The 22,447-nt window shown below is 40.3% G+C and overlaps 1 protein-coding gene across 5 annotated transcripts in view; it reads left to right on the top strand.

Moving 5' to 3' along the window:
• The window catches only part of wasf1 (WASP family member 1), a 71,749-nt gene extending 51,199 nt beyond the window's left edge, over positions 1-20,550 (top strand). For 3 of the 5 annotated variants that reach the window (XM_074615015.1, XM_074615017.1, XM_074615018.1), the window contains exons 6-10: positions 11,597-11,653; positions 12,474-12,634; positions 15,943-16,122; positions 17,317-17,885; positions 18,777-20,550. In XM_074615015.1, coding sequence (XP_074471116.1) covers positions 11,597-11,653; positions 12,474-12,634; positions 15,943-16,122; positions 17,317-17,885; positions 18,777-18,934 — 1,125 coding nt within the window. In that variant the 3' untranslated portion in view covers positions 18,935-20,550. Of the gene's footprint in view, positions 1-6,296; positions 6,381-11,596; positions 11,654-12,473; positions 12,635-15,942; positions 16,123-17,316; positions 17,886-18,776 lie in introns of all 5 variants that reach the window. The other 2 variants (XM_074615020.1, XM_074615019.1) reach the window with 2 other exon arrangements.
• The last annotated feature ends 1,897 nt before the right edge of the window (positions 20,551-22,447 follow it).

The raw sequence follows: 22,447 nt of genomic DNA, 5'->3' as shown, positions 1-22,447 counted from the left end.
TATGTGGATTTTGGAAGCGTAAGCTCATTTGCAACAGCTGACAGACCTGACTTTCTTCAGAGGGTTAAGGTAGATATGACCGCTCGTAGCCGCAGCTCATTCCAGTGATTTTGTTCTAATTAAAGCCCCGGGTGGGCTCAGCTTGTAAAGCCATGTTCATTTCCCTCTTCACCACACTGGCAGTTAGACAGACCCCATGGAAAGGCCTAGAGGACGTTCACAGGGAGAGCAGGATGGATTAGAGGAATTACGCACACATATTTGTTGGTTTGTGTAACCATCGTGGAGGATAAACGGCCTGAATGAGGATCAGGGCAAATACAGTGTGGAGAGGATATGTGTGTGTTTATGGAAAACAGCCATTGAAAGGATGAGGGATGGAAAATACACACATACTCACATGGGTGAAATTTAGTGTGTAGATCATCGATAGATTAAGGAGTCTTTTTTTTACTGAGGAGAGAGTGTATGCAAAGCGCTCTGCATCTTTTTTCAGAACGTTACACCTTTTTTGTGCAGCTGCTCCGAGCTAACCTCGCACGGCAGCTGGATTCTCGCAATGTCATGCAAGAATCGTGGGATCACATATCAAACGAAAATCCATCTTGTCAGGCTTCAAGTAATGCAGTTGTGTCCGGCAAGCCAGCATCCTGCTCGTAGCTGCTGGCAGCTACGAGCGTGGTTCAAGTGTGTGTGAGATTATGTGAAAATCTCTGAACTTTTCAGAAAGGCGGTGGTCACTGATGCTCTTTTTCAGGGAACCAATCATATTTTAGATGGGGCAGGACCTGGTAAACAAGAAAATAGAGGGGAAAGCTTGTTCTGGCCGTGTCTGTAGATGGATAGTAGCCCAAGTAGATAATAAAAAGCAAAGGGGCGATACTAGTCCTTCATACAACGGCGGTTAGAGTGGTGATATATTGTCAAGATTGTGTTGTCATAGAAACAAAGCCCACGTGCAGCGCTGGGATGAAGTGCTCCCCAGCACCCTGCCAGAGAGAAAAATGCTATATGGACACACGCCCTTAGAATTCATCACTTAGCTCATTGAGTGGTTCTGCCACATCATCTCACTGAGCCTCTCTGTTACGGTGTTCATGAAGTGTGTTTGTTGCGATAAACTATGTATACTCTTTGTACTCCGCCTTATTATATCACCTGCAGATACCATCTATATCATTCTCTGCTTCTAAACTCCCAAACTGCCCAGACAAATGCTTCCACAGATCTAAATAGACCATGATCTAACCATGCAGCTGCATTGTTGAGGACCTGGTGGGCCGTGCCACCTGTCAGTCGGCGCGGCGCTATCTGAGATTGGCTGCCAGCACACTTTGTTCTGTGACAGACAATGTTCCAGCTCTGCCTCTCTGTCCCTACTCCCTAATGTCTGCCTTCACTCTTTCTCTCCAGCTCATCCTACTTTTTCCCCCCTGCAACTTTACAGTATATAGTATATATAGTATATAGTTATGGCTGGGCATTTGGCAATATTAGTTTCAACATTTTAAATATGTGTGTATAATGCAGAAAGGGTACCACAATCGATAGTGGTACAAGTACACAACACCGAGGGATTTTAAGAATGGCAAATAAAGAAGAAGCACAATAACCCAATAGAGAAACCCTCCACCCATGAAAAAGACAATAACTATGAAAGACAGAGATTTTTAAAAAAGTAAATGAATAAATTAAATCATATAAATCTATATAAAATAAAAATAATAAATAAATACATTTAAAATAAGTAAATAAAAAGAGAAAAATAAATTAAAAAATAAGAAATAAAATAGATAAATAAATAAACCCGACTGACCATGAAGAGATTGTAAAATTACCAAAATGTATATACATCTGTGATAAATTCCAAATGTCTGGGCATGTGGTCATAACCGATATTGTCTTATAAATCATAATCTGGTGGATGGGCATTTGGCAATATTAATAAGAACATATATAGACGTCAATATATATCATGATATGTCATATGTATGTAAAGTCACACATTTAATGCAATGAAATGGGTTCCAGACAAGACAATAATGTTGAATTCTCACCAAGCCTTGTTATCAGGGATTTTTAAACATATAAAACGTGATTATAAAATGTGATTATATACATACTTATGGCTGGGGGATGATTCAATATGAAAATGAAAATGAATCGGCTCTCAATGGAATTGTATCTTGATGAATATATCGAGATATTGTGATACACAATTATATCGTCTAAATTGATAATAACAAGCACATACTAACTCAAATTTCTCATAAAATCTTATCAAACTCAGTTAAATCAAATTATTGTCTTAATTGTACTAAAATTCTTAATTATATGAGAACATACTCCACACTTTTCATTTGTCAAGTATTTAATTCACATAAGAGTATACACAAATAGGCTTTACCGTGTGGTTATTTCACATAGACTATTTATTAATAGAACTACCAGAAAACATGCTATATTGTGATATATATCGTTATCGATATATGAAATTACCTTTATCGGGATAGAAGATTTTTGGCCATACCGCCCAGCCCTATAAACTAGAATGTATGTTGGTAGATAAAACAATGCATATGGACATACATGGCATACAGGATTTCTAACGTAGAAGATAAATAATCAAAAGGACAATTCAGATAAAGAGTCCCTGACATGTTTGATAAATAGAGAAGAGGATGTTGCCTTCAGGGAACTCTCGCTTTATGTAGCCGACTCTTTAAAGGTTTTTCTTGATACATCACCCCTTGAATCCAGTGAAGCAGGAAAAGGGATTTGGATGCCTTCCAGTGAGAGGCAAAAGTAATTGATTTCAGCTGGTGTTCAGGGAGACACAGTTCACGGGTTCAGGTCAGAGTTTCTTCTTCCACCACAGAGGAAAGACAACAAATCAAATATTGTATCCCAGAGTGTCGAAGGAGCAGATTGAGTGACTGTCGACGAGGGCATTCATGATAGACCTCTATAATTTAGACAGTCTTAATAGTACAAGTATATAAAGGTGTATTAATACCTATTATTCAAATGTAATTGAGACATTAATTCACCTAAAATAGGTCCAGTTCCTCGTGTAAAGTGTCCATACTCTGGATTGTATCATACATCATACAGGAAATAGATCTCTGTTATGAGGATGAAAATGCTTTATCTGCTCCTTTATCTTATTCAATCACCACCAGCCATTTTCTTACAGAGTCACATCACCAATAGTTGCTCTAAAACCACGTTCTCACACACACTACGCTACACACAGATTAGCAGCCAGTGATAAATGGGAAGCAGCACAGGGCAGAGGGACGGGAAAAGAAGCCTACGGTGTCCTAATCTCATTAGCCCCTGTGTTAGCCTCACCCTCAGTGGATTAGCAGCAGACGATGTGCTGAGCCAGTCAGAGGGAGACAGAGAGAGAGTGAGAGGAAAGACCAAGGGACTGAGGAAGAGAAAGAAAGCCTCTCTTTGAGATCAGTGTTTGAGTCCACACTACATCTCTAGCGACTGGATCCCCTGTGGAGAAGCCCCTTTGGCTCTGCCTCTCCTACTCCTGTCTCATTACAGCACTCACAGGCACAGGCAGCTGGAAATGCCTTATCATCATGATGGAATATATTGACATTCAAGTTTTCAGCTTTTTCATACACTAGTCCAGAAGTAGGGAAATATTTTCTGGATTTTGTTCTCGTCAAAAAAAAATGCCGCTGCCAGTCCTCATTAAAACCAGTGGGCGTCTACTTTTGCGCGTTAATGAGACGGCGTGAATGACTGACGAGCCGGCATAAAAAGTTTCCCCCACATTGTCACAGGTGACTGCCCCCAATTAAATTGTAAAATGTCAAAGTATCAAATGACTACAAGGAATTCAATTTGCAATGGCAATATGTGATTTACAGTATCAAACCAGGCTATAATAAAATCTGAATTTATGTTCATTATTTGATGACGACGGCTCCACAAAAATCGATGTACTCATTTGGGTCATACAAGATGTTCTTCTGCACGCTTGTATGAAACTTTCAGAGGACAGGTGCATCAGAAAAGTCACTCTCAGGTTAAATGATTAAGAGAGAATGCTACACATTGTCATAAGTAGAGCGTTGTATTGACAAAGAAGTGCTTCGATCTTACATGAGGAATGTGTCGGCTAGTAGCAACCTTTACACAACACATTCTCACTCCCAACTTGTCAAATACCACCGCTTGGTCAGTGCCCCTCGGCATCGGGGGCTGACGCACGGGGTACCCTTCTTGCCAGGGACGACGTGTCAATATATGCTCCTTACATGCATAATGTCCTTTCAAAATAAACTTCCGTTTTCATAGGAAGTTAGGTTTAGGCAACATAACCACTTAGTTAGGTTTAGGAAATGGCAAGGAGGGTGAAAAGAGGAGCTGTCACGCGTCATCTTCGCGTCATATTATAGGGGTACAACACATGTGCAGTCTGCACTCGCCGAAATTGAGCCAATAGCTTTGAACTTCAGAACCCACCAGAGCAACTCTGAAGATACAGGAGACAATCAAGTCTCCCAATGTCCTCAAAATGTCCTAAAGTGTGCAGATGCAATGTCCTGTCAAATGTAACTAATCAGAAAACACCCGGCACATTTAACCAGACGTTAACCAGGAAGATCTCTTTCAGATCAAAACTTTTCCTGTTCATCCCAAAATGTTCTCATTAGAAGCTTCAGGGAGTGCGTAGGATCTTTTCTTTACTTACTAGAGCTGCTGTAAAGTAGGGATGCAAAACCGATCCGCAAACAAACGAACCGCTGATTCATACAGTAGCAGTAAGCAAAGAGCGTCATGTCTCCATCACTACTGCTTTCTGATACAAATTTCCAGTATTAAGTTGCACCCCTCCCCAGAATAATCACACTATCCCCCCCACCACCACCACCCCCCAACCTGCTGCGGTTGCCACGGCAACCGCTCAGGATCCATTCAAGACTCTTGAGACAGCGAGCTCGGAGCAGTGAGACGCAGAGATGGACCGAGACTGACACCCTGAACAGTGGCCTGCTACGGGCCACAGCAGCTGCACACATGAGGCTGCTCATACTGTCAACACACACACACACACATACACGTTTGGATTACAAGACGATCTTACCAAAAACGTCCTGTGAACTCCAGCACAACAAAAAAATGAATGACTTCCATCCAGACCATTCAGAGTTTTGGAGCTGAATGTGCAGATCCTTTATTGCTCGGACACCGTAGCAAATAAATAGAGAAATTGATCGACCTTTCATCACAATGCTTTGGCAACTGTGGCCTAAACTATCATTAGTGAAGCACAGCGTACTGAGCACATCTTTGAGTTAAAAGTCATGTTTACAAATGTCATTATCTTCCTGCAACAGAATATGCATGGTAATTATTTCAGCCTGCCTTCTCCACAATTACAGTTACAGCATTTAGCGGGTAGCCTTGACCAAAGAGACGCTCTCTAATGACTCTGATATCAACAGCAGATTGTTGTTGTTTTTTTCTTTTTACACATGAGGATTGAGAAATATGCTCAACACGATTTAGATTATATGCAAACACTTCTGACTTCTGATTATCTCTGCTTTTTAGTTCATGAAAGTATACTTTGTATATTTGAACTCGTAGTACTTAGCCAATGATTTACGTATTACATAAAGAGACTTGCTCCTTTTGCTATTTGATCTTGATGAGATTAAAAAAGATAATAAAATGTGTTGTTCTCGCATGCCTCTACGGTGAACAGATAATCCAAAAACTTGATCAATTGAAGTAAATTCATATCAAAACATCCTTTTACAAACTGTCAAAGAATCGTCCAAAGAATCAATTTAATTGTGTCGTGATGAAATTTGTGATTTATACCCCTATGAGCTGATGTGTGTGTGCACACTTTAGGACAAGTGACAGTGTGTAATAGCACACCTTATTGTCTCCTCGTAGCTTGTTGCAGGACAGTGATTCTGTAACTTTGGGCTGGTTTAGATCAAGCATGCCATTGCAAACGGGGCATTTTTGCTTCCCTTTTCTACTGGAAACTGACCTAAAAGAAAGAATAGAGAAAGGCCGACAACTCTTTGCATGCCTTTTACCAGTTACAGCTTTCCATGTTAATTAAAACAATGTTCACACTCAAAGTATGTGATAATGTCATGCTATAATAAGACATTAAGACAGCTGTTTCAGTGGTTAATAGGATAGTGTTAGTGCCCCAGAAAAAAAGAAAGTAGAAATGCTGCTTTAGGATCCTTTGTCTTCTCTCAACTTTCTCTTCTCTGAATCCTCTAACTCTGTCCAACTCTGTGCAGCTGGAAATGCCCTATCATGTGTGTCCCAATGGCCTTATAAGAGTCCTCTCTGAAACCCCTCCTCCCTTCCTCACTGCCCCAGAGGTAAGACCTTCTCCCTCCCCCCCCCTCCGCCAGAGCATCTGCTCCCCACGCGGTAGCCTGCAGCCCTCCCTCCCTCACTCACCCACTCTCCCTCTGGTTTGCTGTGGACGAGTGAGCTCCCCACCTCCACCTGCACCTCCACCCTAACAACTAACAAGCCTCCAGTATCTACCTGCCCTGACTGCATCCCAGTTCTACTCTAGTGATAGGAGACTAGAAGTCTTATCAGTGATTCTTTGTTGGACTAAATTTGACCCCACACTAAATTCAGTCGTTTTTATCCTAGCCTTAAAAATCTGACTAGTTCATCAATGCATTTTTGCTCAATCACAGAATAGGTTACTGAGTTTAAACGTTGTAGCTGGCCTTATGTCGTGTTAATGTCATATGGGATGGAGGGTATTTCCATGTCTATGACTTGCCTACAAGTGTTCACGTCAACGCGGCGTCACCGTACATGCAATTCCAACTGAAAGGTAAACCGGTTGGCACTCAGAGTAAAGAACAGTCTTTTGGAGTTCTCATTAGCTGTATCTTTATTCTGTTGTGATGAAGAATAGTGCCATACATGCAGTAGGGGTGTAAGAAAATATCGATACACTTGAGTATCGCGATATTATGTTTTGTGATACTGTATCGATTCTCAAAAAACACTGTTTTGATTTTTAATTGATAGTTTACATGCAAAGATTCGTGGCTCAGATTGCACAAGGGACTGTGATAATGCAAATACAGATCCCACTGTTCTGATTGCATTAAAAAAAGTATTTTTTTTGCTCAGATTTTATGCATACATTGGTGTGTTTTTTATCATAAAAAAAAAAAATCATAATATATCGCCTATACACAGCCCGACAGTTGTGGTCAATACACATTGAAAACTGCAAGTCAATGCATCAACTGTCACTGAATTTTCAGAAAAAATATATGCAGAGATTAGGGGTTTGTTTAATAATTAATAATAATTTATGCATGTATGTCTAATCTCAGTCAAACCTGAAATAAAATGGTTGATCATTTTTAAAATTCCAAATAAAGTCAGTGAAGGTTAAATGCTTTAAAAATAATCCTCAGCAACACCTGTCTGCATGTCAGTTTACATGTTAGTATCTATAAAGTAGGAGAGGAAACTATAAAAAATAAGGAATTTGGGACACAGCCATGGAGTGGACACTTCACTAACAGCAATCATACGCTAGGTGATCTTGGATTTGAATAACTGCACATTTCTTTTGAATGGGAGCCCTCTTTCAAAAGGCTTTTTTGCCTGGCTGGCGTTGGTTTAGTGGTCAAACTAACACTCTGACACGCGTTTGAGCAGAGATGTCTTCCTCTAATAATAGCTGCAGATAACACATTTGCATTTTTTAATTGTACAATTATTCTTTCATTACATGCATCACTAAAATCAGTTGCCCCAGATAATTACTGTACACGTCTGTGCAACCCAGAGCCGATAGATCAGCAGCAGCAGAAATGTGTGTATTGTGTGAGGTGGTCTGTGTTGTTGTCGGCAGCGGGGTGGTCCGGCGGGCCTCCCTGCGGGGGTTATTTACCCGCTCACATAGCCGCAGTTCTGCTGAGTCTGTCACATTGAACATTCACACAAACACACAGGTACACACACACACAAAAAATGCACATACAAGTGTGTGTACAGACAGAACGCACTCTGTACATAACATAAATCTATAACTACTGTATTACACACACTCTCGGTGCTTACACAGCGACACTTTCTCTGCCAGCGCCAGTCCATTTGGATGAAGGATGACGACCTAGCGGAGGCGCACAGCCCTCTGAAATTAGCCACATTTATAACAGCTGTGACAAACACGTGCACACACACACACACACAGATGCACTGTTTTTTCATTTTCTCTGAAACAGCGTAGCTCCCTCCCTTGTTTACTCTGCTGTTTTCACGTTGCCGCATTAAACCCGTCACTCTGATGCTTTCCGTTGGACAGATGGTTGTCTGGTGGCGTTATGTGTTTCCTTGCCTTTTTATCAGTCTACCACCTGTCCTTCCTGCCACTTCTCCCATAATACCAGTCTATAAAGTAGTATTGCAGCATGTTCACTTATTTTTTTTATTTAGCAAATGTGCTCCGTAATGCCTCTTTAAATATTGCCAAGACACGATAACGGCAAAGCTTTCAGGGAAGTCGGAGGTTAGTCAGACTAAAGCTAATCTTCCAGAGAATTGCAGCAGACTTTTTTCGAGGCTCTGCACAGTTTTGAAAATGGCAGAGGACGATAGGTTAAAATATTTGACCTTCCGATGCGGCTCCCTCAGCCTCGGCGGGCAGCGTTGTCAGGGAGCATAGCTGTTTCATGTTTGGAATAAATGATATTCGGTCTGTCAGTGCAGATATATATAAATGTGCCGGAGCGGTCGGTTGTCTGAATGTGTGTGTGAGTGCAGCGGCTTTCCCCTCGATAGGCCAGTGCCTCATCAGGGGTAATGGGCCATGATGAATCAGAACCTAATCAATGTGCATTACCATTAGGATTTATTCCCATGCTCACTCTCAGCGGCGGATGGGCAAAATCAACATCACTTAGCCAAAGCAGAGGAGACGCTACCCACAACCCACGTTGGGTTGAATCAGCCAGCATCAACCACACACACAATTATGGAATAAGCAGTGGGGATCTAAGAGATGATCTAAGTGACATAAAGAAATCGATGAGTATTGGTTTTAATGCAGAGTTCTAGAAAATTGTTTTTCAGTGGCCCTTTTTTTCACTTTGCCTTGAAACATTTCTTGGGGGAAAAAATGCACCACAACATACGCACAAATATGTACATAGACACACAACCTGTGTTTCTACTAGAAATAGGATTGCAATATAATTGTTTGATTCCTCAGAAGCTAGAAAGCCAACAGGAGGAAATGTTATGTGTTTATGTAGAATGTGTTCACCCATACAGTACTGTACTACAGCTTGCTTACAACCTGATTTTATAATGACCTACACTTGAAGGATAAGTCTGGCGATAATCTCTATTTTTCTTATTGTCAACAAATCCCATAAAAAGACTAAAACCAACAATGAATCGATTCCAACGACAAGTATTGTCTGTGTTCCCAAAGCCTGATGTATCTAATTCCTCTGTGCCATAGAGCTCCACTACCAAACTATTAAAAACACACCAATAAGACAGATGTACACTGGGTGACATGTTCCTTCGTTACAATGAACAAGAGCACTGTAGTTTATTTTAAATTAATCCCACATACAGCTGAAAATATCCCTAGCACTTACTCCTGTTTGAGTAATGTTTGCTACATCTACAATATGCAGTGCCCAGCCGTTTCGGGAAATGATTTAGCCCTTTTCAAAAATGAAATCATAAATGTGTGACTTGTTTTTTAGATTTATATCTTCAGTATGACACCAGAGCGCTTGAGGCTGAGTGCCACAGGCAGGCTAGAGAACTCAGAAAGTGTTGTTAACACATTGCTGGTTTTTGTCTTTTCATGGGATTTGTTGACAGTAAGAAAAATATAGACTAAAGCCAGTCTTACGCTCAACCTTCTTTACTATAAAGATAGAAAATGTGTTCCTAATTGAATTGTACACCAGATTTGACTGTTACCAGGCCATTAAATAGATGGTATCAGGCGCTATAGGCACCATAGATGTGGGTCATTCGGGGCCTACTACGCTTACTACGTTATAAAAATGAAAGCGAAACTTAAAAGCAACACGTTCTAACACGTTGTAAAACTGAATGAAACAGTGTTTCTTTAGGTTTAGGCAACAAAACCACTTAGTTAAGTTTAAGAAAACGGTTTGTGTTTTGAATCAAAATAACTACGCTTCAAAAGTGAAAGTGAAACTTAAGGCTTATGAACACAAAGACAACTACATGTAGTGGTGGAATGTAACCAAGTACATTTACTTAAGTGCAATTATGAGGTACTTTAATTGAGTATTTACATTTTATGTTCCTTTTTACTTTTACTCCACTCCTTTTTGAAAGCAAATATTGTATTTTTTACTCCACTGCATTTATTTGATAACTACTTACTTTGCATATTCAGATTATTAATAGTAAATCCAAAGAAAATAAATAAATAAACTAATACATTATGATGTATTATCACAGGTTAAGTTACCCAGCAGTACATAAAGTACTTAAACTAAGCTCCACCTTTACCTTAAAGTACATTAAAGTGATGAACACACTAATTATAATTCAGTAATATAATATATGTTATGCCGAAATGGGCCTTCCCGCATAATAAGTACTTTTAATTTTTGATACTTTAAGTACATTTTGATGCTAATACTTTTGTACTTTTACTTAACTAAGACTTTGAATGCAGGACTTTTACTTGTACCAAAGTATTTTTACACTGTAGTAGTGCTACGCTTACTTAAGTAAAAGGTCTTAATACTTCTTCAACCCCATAAGGAGTTTCATGCCGTCAATACTACAGCTCCTGACTCTCGCTTCTGCTAGAGGTCGCTGTTCTTTTATACTTTCTTTTGGTGATCGACCATGTAAATACAGTAGATGATAAAACCTACTAGTGGGAGTAGTAGGCCCCTATTGACCCACATCTATGAGGCTTATAACCACCAATAACACTTATTTAATGGCCTGATAACAGTCTAATCGGCTGAATTGTTTGTGTCAGGATTACATATTATGTTCTAAACTGATTCATTCACGTCAGTATTTAGTTGAACTGTCAAATGCTCCCGTCTTCATTTTAGCGTTGTTGTTCTTTAACCTGTTTATGTATTACTTTGCTCGAGCATGTGTGTGTTTGTTTTGCATGTCATTCTTCAACGTGAGCTGTTGTTGTAGGTTTCAAAGTTTTCTTTTCTTTATAGCTTGTTCTCCCATTCCAGTGAGATCTCTCTCTTTCCACCTCAGTCTTCTTTCTTTCAGTGTGTGTGTGTGTGTTTGTGTTTAGACTGTGTGTGCCGCCGCTGCTGCGTCCTACCCCGCATTGTGACGTCCCCGGAGCAGTGCCATGTGTTGTGTCATTTTCTGTTTAACAGCACTTTTCTTTCCCCCCCCCTCTTTCCCCTTTTGTCCCAACTCCTCTCACCGCCCACTGTGTTTTGTCCCTGTTGACTGTGTGCAGCGGTGTTGGGCTCAATTCTGTGCCCGTGTTGATTATTTTTTATTTGAACCCACTGCCCTCACCACCCCGGTGCTTCTCTTATGGTTTTTGTTTTTGTTCTTATAGTTGCAGGATCCTCGCATGTATGATCAGGTCTATAGGTACTTAGACCTTCCAGGGCAGGTATGTGAAAATACAGTCATTTATTTCAAAAACACTGTGTGTGATTTCTGCTTCTTTACAGATCTGTGTGTGTTTGTGTGTGTGTGTTGAGTCAGTCATGCTGAAGTCTGTGTAGCAGGGAGTGCTCGATGGACTGGAGTAAATATGTAAAAGAAACATGTCAAATTGTCACTTTATGACTACTTTGTGAGTTCCACGCTTCAGTAAAAACATAAACTTGTATGATAACTTGATTTGGTCCACGTCAGTCAATGAGCACTCCCTGTTCCCAAGCTTGACAGTATTTCCTGAGTGATTTGTCTCTTCACAGAGCTAATTCAGCACACTGTCTATTTGACATCCTCTAATTTAAGACGTGTAGAAGTTTTGCTGCTGTGTAAAATGAAGGTGAATTGTTTAAAAGAGGAGGCGTTGGTGTATGGATGTTTATGTGAACAGTTAAATAAAGAGGATTTAGCAGCATTTAGCATCAGAAAAGAGGGTAAATATCCAGAGGGGGCAACATAGATCCACGTTTAAAATGTGTGTGAAAACACTTCTTTTACTCAGGTTTCTCTTTCTACTTATAAATCGGTCACCTGTGCCTGTTGTTATAGTGTTTAACAGGCAGTCACTGTTTGATTTGTCTTGGAAAATGACGAATAAAATGTATTTAACAGCAGCTAATCTGTTATCTTTCCTCTCTCCCTCTCGTCTCCTTTTCTTTCTCTCCATCCACAAAACCATCTCTTGCGGATTTATCCTCCATCTCCTGTTTCCCTCTAACCGTTTCTTCCCACACCATCACCACCATCATCCCACCCTCCTTACCTTACCAAAGATAAAGGCGATAGACCGTCCGGAGCCGGAGAAGATACCGCGGGCGCCTCACGACCGTAAGAAGGAGTGGCAGAAAATGGCGCTGGGCGCAGAGCTCGTCCAGGACATACCTGATGACAAACACAGAGAGGCCAACGGATCTGCAGGTTACCACGACAACAGGTATGTGAATGTGGCTGTCCAGTAGTCATCACGCATCTCAGAGTTGGAAAATTCTCAGAGACAAACATTTGGGTCTACTTTTAGGCATACAGTTACAATTTCTTATTACACGGCTTTGTTGAATACTCGATTCTGATTGGTCAATCACGGCGTTCTACGGTCTGTTATTTCTTTATAGCAGACCGTTGCTATGTATAACCGACTGTTGCTATGGGTGCAGTTCTGATGTTGGACTCTGGAGGACAGTTTTTGTGTCAAATTATTGATTTCTTAAATAAGTAGCCGTGTAATAAGTGGGATAATGTACAGCTAGCGGGTCATTGTCGTGAAATAACGTGAATAATGTGTACCACATCACCCTGTCAGGGTTTATTTCATAACAATGACCGGCTCGCTGTACATTATCCCTTACTTAATCTAGGAAAGTCGTAGCCTGTTAGGAGTTACCAGCAGGTGTCAAATGTTGGGACTAACATGCACATCCATCCTGGTAACCATGGAAATACAGTATTAAAATATCAATGAGCTTCAAAAACACTGATTGGATAAACATCGGAAGTAATCTACAAAAAATAAATTGCGCATCACTCCACATAAAACGAGTTCTCGCAGTTTACACTTCAGCTACAATTTAAAGTTCCTCACTGTTGTGATTGTGTTTATTGTGCCTCATATTCAATCATTTCCCTGTCAGTCAGTGTGATTAATAAGAAAAGATTTTATGCAAAGTGGCGGTTTTCTTTGATTTGTCGGTGCCATGAATAGCTGACACAAAGTCTTTTCTCCGAGTATTGATGAGGAAGCATACCGCAGTGTCAGCACATATACATGGTTGTGAGTCTGTGATGGACTAGGAGAGCAGCCCAGCAGTACTCACAAAACACCGGCTGAATAATTACTGTAGCTGAGGCACATTTACATTTTTGCTCATAAATAAAATATATAAAAATGGTGCAAAATACAGAAATAGGCAGATTAACTGTAATTATCTTTGAGGACATTAATCCATTGTAGAAGAATTGATTTTAAGCCTTGATCTGAGCTGAAGTGGAGTGTGATACACCCTCAAGTGATGCTACTTTCTGAATTTCATTTTCTTTTTTTCCTGTGTTAAAAAGTCTAGATCAGATGGGTCCGCAGACTCACTGAGAAAAACATTGTGTCATCTCTAATTTTTTTATAAAAGTTCAAAGTGTAAAATCTCATTAATTAAATCTCAGAAAAAAAGAACTTCAACAAGCTTGAACATTCCTGCTAATTAGGTCCTTCATCTCGGCTTCATAAATACAGGATTGATCATGAAAAGATGTTTTTTAAACTTATTTTTACACTTTTTTTTTATTAAGAGTAAGTAGACTGTTGTACCCAGCGTGCACCACATTCACTCTTAGCCCACCTCTGTATAATGCAAGGAATATTTACATGATACGATCCATTATATCTGCTCCCAACCTGGAGGTAAATCATCTTCATCCTGTAGGATGATTTACAGGATAAGAAAGAAGAAAATACAAGCTCTGCTCGCATCTTTGCATCTATCTCTTCAAGCCTCTAAACATTATTCAAATGAATCTAGAAAGACTATGAGAGGAAAAAGTCATTTCTTTGGTGGAACCGCTCACCACTTCTTGACATGTACAGTATAATGCATGATGAGGGCTCACAAGTAGACATTGGATTGGGCCTCATGTAGCAACGTTCTCTTAAAGTCAACTCTAGATGCCACCAGAAAAAGGCTGCAAAAAAGTAGAACTTCAGCACATAGATAGATAGATAGATATATATATATATATAGATAGATAGATAGATAGATAGATAGATAGATAGATAGATAGATAGATAGATAGATAGATAGATCAGAACTGGCATTACAGAAAAATCGAAAAGGGTCCAAGTGTTTTTATTTAGTCTTAACCGGGATTAATGACCAATAGTATTTATTTAGCCCACAAATTTAATAATTCAATCATTATAATTACTCTAAAACATAAAATAATCTAAATTTGATAACATGATATTTTGTTTCCTTGTGTTGGACAAACAATTCATGGACTGAAAAAACAAAATGTTTTTTCGGTAACACTTTTTACACAACATTTTACAGGTCCGCAAATTTCATGGTAATTAGGTGATAATTAGCAAGTAACCTATTTGAAATTGCTCTTTAATTACTGCCAAATTACCCCAATATTTACCTCCAAATTTATCGAAAATTACTTTATTATAAACATTATTTAATAATTACAATCCTCTATTTCCCAATAGCTGCTAATTTATTTAATACATTTCCAGGAAAAGAAAACAAAGCTAATTGATATGCTTTATTTCCATGTCTGCTGATCGATAGATAATAATTAGCATAATAACTTATTTTAAATATCTTTAAAAACTCCCTGAAGCATTACATTAGCTACCAGGTTACATTTGTGTAAACAATAAGTCACACAATGGTGAGATTTGTGCCTGATCAGAAGTGTCTTCTATTAGTTTGGCCTAAGGGACCTATTTTAACCATTATATGCTATTTTTTAGCACATAATTATTAAATAATGTTTATAATAAAGTCATTTTTGATCAATTTTGAGGTACATTTTTGAGTAATTTGGCAGTAATTCCAAAGAAATTTCAAATAGGTTACTTGCTAATTGTCATCTTATTACCATGAAGTTTGCGGAGCTGTAAAATGGAAGTGTTACCGTTTTTTCTTATCTAGGTATGAGTGCTCTCGGCCCCTCGTAAAATGTTCTCTTACCTAAGAGAAGAGCAAAACTCAGAAAACATTAGTGAATCCCAGAAATCAATATGTACTATCAAAATAAGAACAAATCATGGATATGAACACAAATAAGAGGAAATTTCTTTTTATATTCCTGCATGAGGCCCAATGTTTGATTACGTATTGCTCACCACGCAGTCTTATAGATGGGATGAAAAGGTGTGACTCACACTTTGAGACACTCAGTCCTTCATCAGGTAAAAATTCCTGATGAATGCGAATGAATTTTGCATGAAGAAGATGAGGAGCGAAACTTTGTAAATAAAGTGAGAGCAAGCTATGAACAGTATGCAGATGATATTGTGGTTCTTTTAATGAAGGGGTCATAAGGTCAAACAGGTGGGAGAATTGGGTCTATTCTATATGTAGCATGAGCTGTAGTCGTAGCCAGAATGTCTATTGTTGCGTTTAGCTGGCGGGAAAAAAAAAAAAAATAGTGATAAGTATAGAATTGCACGTGACAATAGACACAAAAAATCAGCGAGGGAACCGAACAAAATGTGAGTTAAGGACAACATATCTCTCTGCTCAGGGCTCCCTCGTACATGGAACATTTGGACGGGCCCTTCTCGCTGGCGGCGCTGCCCTACACCCAGATGAACGAGCTGCTGAACCGAACCGGGGACAGAATGTATTCACGACCCCACGACCCTCCACCGCCTCCACCACTCATGCACCCACTGGGAGAGATCAAGCCACCCTCTGTGATCAGGTGGGACGGGAGACAACAACTCAGTTTTATGTCCCCTCGGAAAACCTTTATTAATACATAGTATAGTTGCAAATAGGTGCTCAGCCACATTTGCTTGCCAGGAAGTTGTAGATCTGATTTCCAACTTACATAACTTGAAAAATTGAATCTTGTGACCCGAGCAGATTCAAGTGTGAAAAAAGGTTCACAAGCACACGCACACAAAGTTGCAATCCCTTCCACCTCTCTTTGGTTTGTTTGTTTTTTCTCTCATTTTTTTCTGTTATGGATCAGTTGGCCGTAGTGAGTGGCATTTCATTACTTTTCTTTTCCATTCTGTTTGAGAGGATTTTTCGCTCTGTTAGAGCTCAGCAGAAAAAAACACAGAGAAGAAGAAGAAGAAGAAGAAGAAGGGATGAACGGATAGATGGAGGTTTTGTGGACCAGAGCCGAAAGAAAAAAGAAAAGGCTCGGAGAAGGGAAGGGTCAATAAAGTGTTAAGGCCACTGAGCGTATTACAGGTTGTTTTTCTGCAGCGCACTTTTGCCGCATATGTCACTGTTTGAAGGGATGGAGAGATCAGAGAGAATGATTAAGGCTGTGGCTGCGGCACTAGAGAAATATCTCATTGATTTTCTTTTTTTTGTCCTTGCAGCTATCTTTTCTTTTTACTCACAAACTCTTTCCTTACCCCCATCTCGTTTTTATTTACTTTCCAGTCTTTTTCTGACCTTTGGTTCTTGCGATTGCTCTCCTTTTATAAGTTACTATCATTGTCTTCTATATCCAATGTTCTCACTTTACCCCCTCCCCACATTTAATATAGCACTTAGAGGCAATACTCAAAACATGTTATTTTCCTCCCCCTTTTCTCTCTCTCACTGGGCTTTTTTTGTCTGCAGCAATTTTCTCCGTAGGAAGAAAATTGATTGCGAGCATGTCGGTCTTTGTGTTTCAATGTCCTGTAATAGCTTGATCCACCCACTCAGCTTCAGCAGCAATTAATGGCCAATACTGATGGCATTCTGCCTTTAATGTTCAGCAGTTACTTGTAGCTGAGACTGATGCAATGCTGCACATTGCTCCACCGAAAAAAATGTGTCTTATGAACTAACTCCTAATTTTTGTTGAACGAGACAGTATTGATTTAACTTGTTATCTGACTCTAATCCCCCGTCATGACCTCCTTTTCTTCCTCTGTCTTTTTCCCTCCAGTTCCAGTTCGGGTTTTTCCGACAGCAGACCCCAATCTCCAGCCCGGACAGCAGGCCTCAACTCCAACACTCCTCCTCCACCGCCTCCCCCTCTTCCCCCTCCGCCTCCCCCGTTACCCTCCTCAGGCATGCGGGGCACTCCTCCTCCTCCCATCCCTCCTCTACCGGTCCAGCAGCATCCCCCGGCCATCCCGCCTCCTCCCGCTCCTCTCCAGATCGCCCCGGGCGTGCTGCACCCGGCCCCTCCGCCCATTGCACCTCCCCTCCACTGCTCCCCGGCCCGTCTCCAGCAGGTCCTGGACAGGGGCCCGCCCGTGGGCTCTGGGACCCAGTCGGACGGCAGCATCCTGCCTCCTCCCCCGCCGCCGCCTCCTCTGCCCCTCCCCGGAGCGCGGAGCAACTCGCCCTGTTTGTCGGGCCCGCCACCGTTGCCGGCCTTCCCCTCAGCAGGAGCCATGGCCTCCCCGCCGCCCCACACCCTCCACGATCTGGGGAGCAAGAGGCACCATCCGGCCAATCTGCCACCCATCAGCGATGCTCGCAGTGTCCTGTTGGAAGCTATCAGAAAAGGTGGGTCGTGTTTTACCAGAAATGTTTGAAAACTTCCAGTGAGGAGAAAATCCTATTTTTTATCTTAGGTTAGGAAATCCTAAATACTCAATCCAACATTGATTATCAACTTTTATGTCTGTTACCTGGCAACCGACGTGGTGCACTTTGTCCAATATCGCATACTATGTACTACATACATATGTGTACTATCGTTCAACACACCTTTGTGTGAATAAACAGTAGTATGTATCTTTTCGGACGCACTGATTAGTAATTTATGCTGTCACTTCCTGAGAGCCTCCTTGGCCGGTTGGAGACGCGTAACCATGGTAACGTGTGCCAACCTCATGTGACCTAAACATCACCTCATGTGATGTTTGTGCCATACTAAATAGCATGTTAGTATGGAGTTTCGGTCAGATTAAGTCAAAGTAAAGAAGATTTGGGGAAGTTAGGATGCTTGTTTAATACACTTTTCCTATCTTAAGTTAGGATAGGAACATTGGAACTTAGGAACTGTTCATCTGTAATGTTTTTTTTTCCTAAATCAGGTTACCATGGTTACCAAACAGTTAAGATAGGATGTACAAGTTAAGAAGTTTCTGTAATAAGGCCCCTGATCTATAAAATTACAGCTGAAAAATGAGTCAATTATTCAGTTGCTTGATGGACAGGTAATTAATCTGTAAAAATGTTTGATATTTGATTATTCGTCCGAAAAGAAAGTCCCTTATAAGTAAAAAAAAATTCCAAAAATTCACTTGTTCCAGCTTCACAAATTAGAATGTTTTCTGATTTGATAGTAAATTGAATATCTTTGGGGTTTTGGACTGCTGTTCAGACAAAACAAGCAATTTTGAAAGACCCCACATGACATGATCATAAACTGTCTGTTACTCCTTCTTCCAGGCATACAGCTGCGGAAAGTGGAGGAGCAGCGAGAGCAAGAGGCTAAGCACGAGCGCGTCGGCAACGACGTGGCCACCATCCTGTCACGGCGCATCGCCGTGGAGTACTCTGACTCAGAGGACGAGTCCGAGTTTGACGAAGGAGACTGGATGGAGTGATGGCGATCAGAGCGATAGAAGAAGAAAAAAAGAAGCAGCATTGGAGGCAGAGGACAAAGTGTTCAGGTGCCCCACCCACCCCCAAACCCTGCACTCCACACCTCGCCATCAAAGAGTCCTTTCTACTCTGGAGAGAAGCGAAACATCGTTGTTGCCCACTTTTCCTCTGTCAAGCTTTTTTTTTTTTTTATCTCTGTCTCGTTGTGGTTTGTGTTCGGAGGACAATCTCCACGTCAGTCTTTCTAGTGTTCCAAGAGAAGTTTTTTGCATTCATTCTTTTCTGCACTACCACACGACCTTGTTTCTTCTGGATTTCTTGTGATGAAATCCCCCATGTTTACTATTGTTATACATGAGAATAACTTTTTTTTTGAAGAACCACTTGTTTTTGTTTCTTATCTGTATGTTGATGTAAAAAAAAAAAAAAAAAAAAAAAAATAGAAAAGGAAAAAATTAAGGCATGTTGCATTTATCCTTAGTTCTCCAGCACCGTTTTGCCACCTGGTGGCTGAACATGACATTGAATGAATGCTGTTTTATCTTTTTATTTACCTTTTTTTCTGCTGAAACATTTGCAGTTTCAACGGGGCCAGTAGTTGCTGATGCTGACCACTACATGAACAGTCGCTCAGCGTGAACACCAGCTGGGATATCAGGACTAACTTTACCACTTAGAACAAGCAAAAGATTGTGTTGGTATGTCATGTGAGGATTGATGTATGGGTTAAAAATGAAGGAAGGGGAAGTCTGCTTTGGCCACGCGTGTGCATATCCATCCATCTAACTTTGACCCCAGGGAAATGTATGCCAAGAGATTGAGCTTTTTGTCTGTCCAGGTTCTAAGGAGCCACATACGCTCATGTTGACATCAGGCAAAGATAAACACTGAGCCATTGGTTTATTGAGCTCTCATCCTTTTTCTCAAGTTCGTTGCCATAGAAATGGACACTGGAAGTGATTAGACGCTGTAGATGTGCATCAGATTTCCTGCCTCTCTTATTGTCCCTGATGAATATTCAGTGTGCCGAGGAAAACTTTGAATTCTGAGAAGGTGCCCTGCGATAATGGGAGTCTGACCAACACCAGGTACAAAACCACTCACCACCACTGAAGGCAGCTCTTCCCTCAGATCCCCCCTTACCGTGTACCTGACCACTAACGAGAAGCCTTACCTCGTTCGGTTCTGCAGCAGCAAAACGTCGCTCAAAAGAATACATTTGATGTGATACACTGCCTTTCCAGGCCTGAAAAAGAAGGATACATTATGCCTTGTTTTGGCTCATTTCAACGAAAATGTCTGCCATCCTTTTCCGTTTGTTCGTTCGTTTGTTCTTTCTTCTACTTGCCTTATTGTTCGTACAAAACGTATCGTTGAGTTGATGAATGTATTGTGCTGTTACTACTTACTTGCCTGCGCTTGTATGGATTTGCTGTTTCTATGTTTGGGGGGAGAAAAGGGGACGGGGGAGGAGAGTGGGGTGGGGGGGTGGGACAGAAAACCCTGGTTTAAAAAAAGGAGATTAGATCAATACTGTATACCATGTAACTTATGTAACTGTTGACTGTAACAGTTTGCTTGAATTAATAAAAATCTAATGTTACGTTTCAGCCCTAAATGTTACGGGTTCGTTGGTGTCTCATGATCTCCACAGCCGAGCTCTGCTCTTCGTACGAGGATAATAACTGAGCAACAAGTCATTAAGCAAAAGTAGATGGATCATGACCAAGACACAAAGTCAATTAGACATGAATTACTCCTTTCATTATGGGCACCAGCAGAATCATGTTGACATAATTATGATATAAGTAAAAATCAGTAATTTTCAAAATAAATGGTTAACTATGTAGATGATGAGTAATTATTGATGCTGTTTTGATGGGGATTTGTGGCGTAAACACACAGATATATAAAATGTGGCATCATCTGTCTATCTATGCAGTTGGATTTAAACGATTAAATATTCCAGATCAGTTTGAGTCTGTTTTGATTAATAGGAAATCATAAGTAAGATTGATTGCTGGACATTTTGTCATACAATTAATATCTAAAGTTTAATCTGCTTTATCAGAAAGTCAGGCAGGTTTCATCTCAGTTAGAAAAGTCAGCTTTATTTCTCGGCATTTTGACCATTTAGTTATCAGGGCGTCCCGAGGTTCATCAGCTTTAAAGTAACTAAACTTAAACTTAATTACATTTGTCATATACATACAGGTACACACATGAAATTTGACCTCATTTAATCCATCCTAAGTATTTTAGGAGCAGTGGGAACTACTGTGCAGCTGCAGCATCTGTACCCATAGTGTCAATCATGAGTACTATCATATGAGAGCTGATTGTAGTTACTGTCTGGTCAGGTTACTTTTATTTCAAAATAAGAGCTCACTGTTATTCAAGATAACTTCATCGAACACTAACAAATACAATCTCTAACTGCACTTAAAGAACCAAGTTAGCAAATGAGAATTAGGAGGATAATTTTTATCTGAAAAGGCAGGTTAGCCACGAGTAGTTGAGTCATGTTTGAAGAACGGAGTCCTGTGTGTATTTACTGTATGATGCAATTTCATTAATTGAAAAAATGTCATAGTTAAATGCCTTGTTTTTAGCTCCATTCGACTTTCAACCGTCACAAACTATTTGATTATTGTGTACTTTTATCATGTAGAGGCATGTCGCCCTTTATTTTTGAAAGATGTATTGTGACATTATCATGTTTCTCATCTAAAATCATAACAATCTTTATATTTTCGAGAAAGGGGGTCATTTGTATCTGAAAAAAAAAATTAATTCCTATATGAGGGTTCACCTTAAAATGTCTTGACCACGATACTGACCGAACAGCTCCGGATACGTTTTTAAGCCAACTTTGATGAACTGAAAAATGTCAAATCAAGTTAACTACCATGTATGAAGGAAAATGATCCACATCTGGACTTGTGGAGGAGAAGAACCATCCTGATAGAAGTCTCACATTCTGTTTGTCAGATGTAGATGAAGAATGAAGGTTAAAATTAAAAGTTCACTGTTTCATGTGTCATCACACCCTCACCTTCTGTTCCCGTTCCTCTCTCCTCTCATTCTCACTTACACGTCTTCACTCATCTTTTCTTTCCACTTCTTCTTCGTCTCCTCACCTCCCCTCTGTCTGTCTCTTTTCTTCCCAGTCATCTCTCTAAACAGAGGAGGACGCTCTCCTGGAGTTTTCATGTTTGTTATCTTGTCACTCTCGCTATAATCTCATATATTTTTTTGTCCCGTCACTCTTTATCCTCTAAGCCTGCAGTTTCAAAGACGCTTTGGGCATTTGAGCTTTCATGTCAGGGTGGCACATGACAACTGCGTCTCAAAAACATGTCAGCTTTGGGGCCGCGTGGATTATGACTTCAATACATTGTGCTGAGCTCTCGTCGTAGTTTACAGCATGCTGGTAGGAGGAGGAGGCTTATTAAAAGTGTGTGTGTGTGTGTGTCTAAGGGGAGCTGATGAAGAGGAGATGTAATTACCTGATA

Source organism: Sebastes fasciatus, chromosome 18 (genome assembly GCF_043250625.1).
Source record: "Sebastes fasciatus isolate fSebFas1 chromosome 18, fSebFas1.pri, whole genome shotgun sequence".
Taxonomy (NCBI): domain Eukaryota; kingdom Metazoa; phylum Chordata; class Actinopteri; order Perciformes; family Sebastidae; genus Sebastes; species Sebastes fasciatus.
Note: the sequence above shows the minus strand (reverse complement) of the source record. Positions and strands in the feature narration are given on the sequence as shown.